At 60.6% G+C, this 6,602-nt stretch overlaps 1 protein-coding gene across 2 annotated transcripts; it reads right to left on the bottom strand.

Annotated features, from left to right (window-relative positions):
- Window positions 1-2,161: 2,161 nt before the first annotated feature.
- Window positions 2,162-6,125, bottom strand: LOC134473272 (uncharacterized). 2 transcript variants are annotated; one of them, XM_063237111.1, is made up of 2 exons: window positions 4,495-6,125; window positions 2,162-3,590 (listed from the first exon to the last, which is right to left on the bottom strand). In XM_063237111.1, exons 1-2 carry the CDS (start codon window positions 5,154-5,156, stop codon window positions 3,452-3,454), a joined length of 801 nt encoding a protein of 266 aa, XP_063093181.1. In that variant the 5' UTR covers window positions 5,157-6,125; the 3' UTR covers window positions 2,162-3,451. The 2 variants fall into 2 exon arrangements, with proteins under 2 accessions (XP_063093181.1, XP_063093182.1); XM_063237112.1 differs by having other exon boundaries at window positions 4,516-6,124.
- Between the last annotated feature and the right edge of the window lie 477 nt (window positions 6,126-6,602).

Raw genomic sequence — 6,602 nt, 5'->3', positions numbered from 1 at the left:
ACTGTCCTGGCGCGGGGCATCCCTGCTCGGCCGGACTCCTCCCCAGCTGTGCTGTGGTTGTGGGATCCCCCAGCCTGCCAGACCCGGGGCACAGAAGCAGCACCCTGTTTCCACGGCCTTGGGAGCTGTTTGGCCGAAGGGGATACTCGGGTGACTCATGGGGTGGCCCTGGGAGGGGAAGTGGAGGAGTTGTGTGACTAGAAGTTTCTGTTTCTGTTCCCAAGGCTCCTGCAGGTCCCAGGCTGCTTGTGTATTTGTTTTGGCGGTGCTAAGGATTGAACCCAGGAGCCCGTCCTCCTTTCTAAATTTTAAACCAGGCAACCGGGTGTGGTGGCACACGCCTGTAATCCCAGCACACTGGAGGCTGAAGCAGGAGTCTGTAGGATGAGGCAGGCAGCTTCAGTTTATTTTTGAACCCAGTTAATTTATCTTTTTTTCTTTTTCCTGTAAGGGCAGTGTATTTATTTGTATTTTTTGCTCCTCCCCAAACAGCATATCTGGGCAACTCCACCTTCGAGGGGTCCCTCCTCTACATGTAGAGAGTCCCCTTTTGGGGAGAGTGGCCACCTGTGGGATTGGTGGTTCTCAGCGAATGTGCCAGCTGAGGCTTGCCAGGGGCTATCCCTGTTACTCCCTGGGGACAGTTTCCAGCACATTCTCCTCCCTTTCATCTGCTGCCACAACCAGATTGCAAGCTGCATTTTTTTCCCGAGACAGGTCCGGCTATGCAGCTCAGGCTGGCCTGGAACTTAGAGAAGGCTTGCTGCCTCGGCCTTTCTAGTGACTACTGAGATCCCAAGTGAGTCCCCACCTCAGACTCAGTTCTGATTCTGAGTGAGCTGTTGGAAAGGGACCTGGTGTCAGCAGTGACAGAAGGAGGTGAAGGCCAGCACCTGGGTGTGGGCCCCAGGTGGCCTGGTGTATACTAGGATATTCATTCCTTCCCTAGAGACCAGTCACACCCAGGTGCCTGGAGAGTGGCCAAGACCTGCTGCCAGCCCAGCCTTCTCTGGCCCTGGTCCCCTCCCAGCCTTCTCCCTTTCCATGGCCACTCATTCGCAGTTGCCAGCCAGCCTTCAGGGAGGGCTTTCCCTGTCCCTCTGCGCCTATCTTCCTCACAGGACCCTTGGTCCACCTGGGGCCCAGTTCTGATGTTTACCCTCCAAGAGAGGAGAGGGAGACAGACCCCAGTTTGAAGCTGCCTCTCTAAGTGGTCCTGGGCAAGTTTCTGCACCCTCTAGGATTCAGGTCAGCCAGTGTGGTGCTGCATACCTGTCATGCTAGCACTCAGGACACAGAGGCAGGAGCACTGACGCAAGTTTAAGCCTAGCCTGGGCTATATAGCAAGATTTAAAAAAACAACAACAAAAAAAAAAGAGAGCTGGGGATTTAGCTCAACGGCTTAAGGGTCTGCCTGGCAAATATGAGGTTGTGAGTTCAATCCCTGATACAAACAAACAAAAAACAAAAAATTTTGTAGAAGGTGAGAGGCATGTCTGGAAACAGAGCAGCCAAGAGGGGCCCTCCCTGCTGGACCAAGATGGCACCTCCATTGATAGTCGGGTGATGTTTCCCAGAGTGCTTCACAGGGCTTCAGCCCAAGGGGCAGATGTGGGAATCCTGGGATCCTCAGCATGTGTGTCACTCTTCCTCAGCCAACAGGGATCCCCACATTTCCTTTGACCTCCCAGCTGCCCCCACCCTGGGCATCTCCACCCAGAACCTGGGCCTACATGGCAGCCAGCCATTAACTCCTGGCCAGGTTGCTGGGAGTTAGGGAGTATGTGTATGTACACACACACACACACAAACAAACACACACGCCTCAGTATGACAGAAGGGTGCAGAGAGCTCCCCCAGGTGGCCGAACAAGCCCAGGCCAGAAAGTGGGGAACGCTGTAAGGACCTGTTGCAGATGTCCGGACTGGTTTAGACCAGGTGTCTGTCTGGGGTTTGGAAAATCGGGTCACCTGGGTCTGTGTCAGAGTCTGCACCAGGCTAGAGAGGTGTGCAGCCCGAGAGATGGAAACTGCTTCCCGGCACAGGTGAACTGCTGGCTGTAGCTGGTGGTGGTGCATACCTTGCAATCCCTGAGTTCAAAGCCAGCCTGGGCTACATAGCAAGACCCCATCTCAGAAAAATAATTCCCCTTCCAAAAACGTACTGCAGGGTGTCCTGTATTACAGGTGTATACATGGTCCAGAAGAACCACACAGAGACCGAGCTGGGAGCGAACACCACAACCATCACCGAGCATGCGCCTTCTGGGCACGCCTGCCTTTCCTTCTCAGCCTGGGAGGCAAGACCTGCCCAAGGGGCAGACCAGGAAAGGGCTCTGGGGAGTGAGCCTTTGCCTGAATTCCATGCGAGGGAGATTTGCTCTCCTGCCTGTCCACTTAACCAGCCCAGGTCGACAATCAGGGTGACAAGGACTTGGTGACCAGGGAGGTGTTTGCCAAGGAGGGCCTGTGACTCCTCCTTACCTAGGGCGCGGACAGGGTAGCGGGTGTCTTGCCAGGGCAGGTGCAATGACGACAGGCAGGTCACACCAGCGCTGTGAATACTCCTACAGCGACAGGAGAAACTCACTCTCTCACCTGCGGCCACCGAGAGGGTGTGCAGAGTCCCAGCTATCAACGAGAGTGGGGTAGTGACAGACCACAGCCTTCCCTGGCCCAGGTCCTCAGGGCCCTGGTGACCGTCACACACAGAGGGGACAGCACTCTAAAGCGGCATGGGTGCGCGCGCACACATAGGGCTCCGCCCACGAAGACATGGCCAGAGGATAGAGCCAGCCGCCATCTGTCCCAAAGGGCCAGCATTCGGCCTCCTGCACGCGCAGCCCAGCTCACGCCCGCGCTCGGGGTACGCACGCTGGGCAGGAGCTCGGCGGGGCGCTGGCCCCGCACCTTGCCCCCCCACCCCTCATGGTTCGGGTGCCCTGGCTCCTGGATAACCCCTGGGCGGCCCAGGCCCGCAGTGCGCACGACAACCAGAAGGGGGCATGTGAGCACTGGCGACGCTTCTGCCCCCTTGAGAACCTCACTCTCGGTTCCCGGCCTCCCGCGCCCATTTTGTGAAGCCTGCGGAAGGGTGTAGGGGGGGGAGGCGGCAGAGAAGAGGACACCGGTCCAGGGCCGCTCGGCCATACTGCAGAGTGCATGGGGGTCCTGGCCGGGGTACCAGGTCGCGAACATTTAGAGACACCTGGGTGTCCACCGCGTCCCGTGATGTGGCCGGCTTTGCAGGGATCACTGGGCAGTTGGCGGTAGTGTGACGAGGCGACCAGAGTGATTCCCGGGCTCCGCGTTCTGCAGGGGCTGAACACCCACAACTGCGCCCTCCAGGGTGGCCGGCAGGGTCACATGGTGCGGGGATGGCTCTGGGCCGCGTAACACCCCCCGGGCCAAGCCTGTCTGCCACCTGACAGACTGGGGAAACCGAGGTGCCGTCAGCAAGGAGAGGTTCCAGCGTGGCCCGGCGGAGTCCAGGGCCGCAAAGGCTTCAGAAACTCTGGCAGAGAAGGGACACAAGGCCTAGTTTTCACGGCGGGCTGGCTCAGCCAGATGGCAGGGACAATCAGCGGTGGCCTAGACGAGGACACATAAGAGCCATGGCCAATCGTGGCGGAAGGTGGTGGTGGGGTTTCTGGAGAGGATAGAGACCCGCAGTGCTGTCTCTGGCTCCTCCCCGGGGCACCCCACTCCCTCAGCCCCCCATCCCGGCACAGTACCCGGGCCGCGCCCACGTCACGCACACGCCGCAACGCGCACACGCACGCAGAGAGACTCGACGCCCATGTTCCTTGGGGGCTCCGTCCGATCCTCGCAGCTGCCCAGGGCCCCTTCCCTGGTTCCCACGTCCCGACCAGCCCAGGACTTCTGCTGCGATCTGGGCTCCGCTCTCTGCCCACCCTCTACGCCAGCCAGCGGGCCCTTGGTGGCTTCTAAGGAGCGGGGGTCTCGGTCCCTTGAGGATTGGGATCCTGGCGCTAGGGATGGGGAGAGGGAGGCCTGCGCAGAGGACTGGATCCCGCAGGGTGGGGGGAGCGGGGACACAAAGGGCGCCGTACACCTGGTGGCCCGTGGCCCGCGCCCGCCAGTCTGGATTCAAAGCGGAGCGGCGGCTGTGATTGGCGGCCCGGCCAGAGCCCCTCCCTTACCCTCCTCCCAGGCAGCTGGGAGATCGGATGGAGCGGGAAGGCCCTGGCCCGTCTGTGCCCAGGCTGGTATTCAGCTCAGTTAACACTGGTGTCCCCGACTCCGCGGGGGCCGCGTTCGGTGCTCTGGCTCAGCCACGGACGCCACGTCCCTCTGGGCTGCAGGGCTCTGGCCATCCAGTCACCCTCCCTTCACACCCGAGCCTCCTCCACTGTTTCCTTTTACCCCGAGCCCGTCCCCTCTTGCATATCCCTTGTCTTGACCCTCACCTGCCCAGCCATCACCCTGGGATAACTTTCCGGGCCCTCGCCCCTACCCAGGTGGGCACACTGACCCTCTTGTGCCCGTCCCGTACCCTGCTCCGCCCCGGTCTACCGACGCCCGATGTCTGAGCCCAGGACCCCCCGATCGGACAGCCTGCCGGGGGAGCTTCGTGACCGGGCTGAGATGAGCGGCGAGGGGCTCTCGGGACAAGGGGCCGGATGTGCATGCGGGTCCAGGCCGCGCCGCCGCGGCGCAAACGTTGCGTCGTGTGCATGGCGGGGGCTCGGGCTCGGTAGTGAGGGGCGGGGCGAACGCGAGGGCCCTAGGCCGCGGCCAATGACGGTTCGGCACGGGCCCCCAGCGGCCGCCAATCACCGGCCCGCCACCAATCACTGTCCGGCCGCTCCGCCCCGCCCGCTGCGTCCTTTGTTCGCTCTGCCCTGGGGCCGCTGCGGACCCGACCCTGCGACTTCCGGCTCGCATTTCCCCGCGCGTGGCATCGTCGGTGCGTGGCTTTGCACACTCGTGTGCCCACGGATGCAGTACAGGGCCGAAGCCGCAGGAGACGGCCGGGCTGGACCGTGGTGCAGCCCGACCCCTTTCCTTTCCCGCTGCAGAGCCTCCGGGGTTCATCCTGTGCTGACCTGGGGTCGCAAGTGCTGTTCCTGGGCCTCCCTTCAGTTCGCTCTGAGGGCTCGGGGACGGTGGCCCGCAGTGGTGGCCTGCGTGCATCACGGCCTGATACAGCGCCGGGCCTTGCCACGGCCCAGCCTGAGGCTGATGGAGCTACTGTCACTCATTGGAACCTCAGTTTTGTCATCTGTGAAGTGGGAACAATTCCAGGATTGGTGTCAACTTTTCTTTTGTGTTTTGTTTTGAGAACAGCTGTCTCTAGGTAGTCTGGGCTGGCTTCTAACCCAAAGCAATCCTCCCCTCAGCCTCCAAGTGCTGAGATTATACTTGTGCACACCACACCCAGCTTGGCGTCACCATCAAGGATTAGGCAGGGGACAGACCTGTAGTAAGGTTCAGAGAGCTAACATACTCTGAAGAACAGACTGTCTGCTTGGCGCCATGACACCCATCTGCACAAGCCCAGCCTCTACCAGCTCCTCCTCTGCCAGCCTCCAGCCCCAACATAGGGGACACAAGTCAGGGGACACGACCTTGCTGCCCCTCCCCTCCCGGGTCCTCTCTCTTCACCTCAGCTCTCTTAAGAAGAGGATGAGACCTCTGCCTCTCCCCTTCCTCCTCCCATGGGGTCATCCTGCCCATCCTGGGATCCTCTTACCCTAACAGCTGCCACATCTGTCAGAGATGTGGGTGTCACCCCCTCCTGACCCCACCATGCACTGTACCAAGTCTGTACCCCTTGCCTGCCTTCCTGCCCTGTGCCTCAGTGATCCACAGGGCCCATGTGCCTCAGTGCACAGCGCTGTGACCGGCATTGCCACCAGCCCTGCCCACCACCTGGCCTCTTCCATGGCATGCACACAGGCACTTCACTTGTTTCCTTGTTTTTCTGGTTTTTTGAGACAGGGTCTCCAGGCTACTCTCAAACTCTGGCACGATCCTCCTGCCTCAGCTTCCCGAGTGTTGGGATTACAGGCATGCACTACCACACTAGATAGTTACTTCACATGCAGTTTTGTTTTTTGTATGTCTCTCCTGGGAATTGAACTCATGATCTGATGCTTGCCAGGCAGCAGGCAGGTGCTGTGCTGACGAACCCCCCCCTTCTAGGTCGGGGTGACCCCAGGACCATTGCCCAGGCCTCTAGAGACCCCTCACTGTGCATGGCCTTGACTTTTACAGTCTACTCTTCGATCTTCCCAGGGCGGAGAACCGTCCGTGGTGCCCATTGAGACCTGGATGAATCCCCCTTCTCCGAGGTGTGCTCGGCTCCATGGCCCTCCTCTCTCTGCCCTCACCTGGCGTGGTCGCCTCCCCGCTGCTCCAGTCAAGCTCAGCCAGGCATATGCAGTTCTTGATGTAGGGGAAGAAGTGAGGGAGCAGTGCCACAACAGAAGCAGGGGCCAGCACGGGGGACAGTCAGGAGCAGCTGTGGCTAGGGAGCCGGTGGGGAGGTGTGGCGCTGTGACTTGGCTCCATTGCTCACCCTCTCTGGGTTTTTTGGTGTCTGGACTCGGCTGGACGGGGAGTGGGGGTGGTGGGGGT

The sequence above is a fragment of the Cavia porcellus genome, unplaced genomic scaffold (genome assembly GCF_034190915.1).
Source record: "Cavia porcellus strain 051 isolate PalLab524CR breed Dunkin Hartley unplaced genomic scaffold, mCavPor4.1 scaffold_26, whole genome shotgun sequence".
NCBI lineage: Eukaryota > Metazoa > Chordata > Mammalia > Rodentia > Caviidae > Cavia > Cavia porcellus.
The sequence above is the reverse complement of the archived record's forward strand: the minus strand, read 5'-3'. Positions and strand labels throughout refer to the sequence as shown.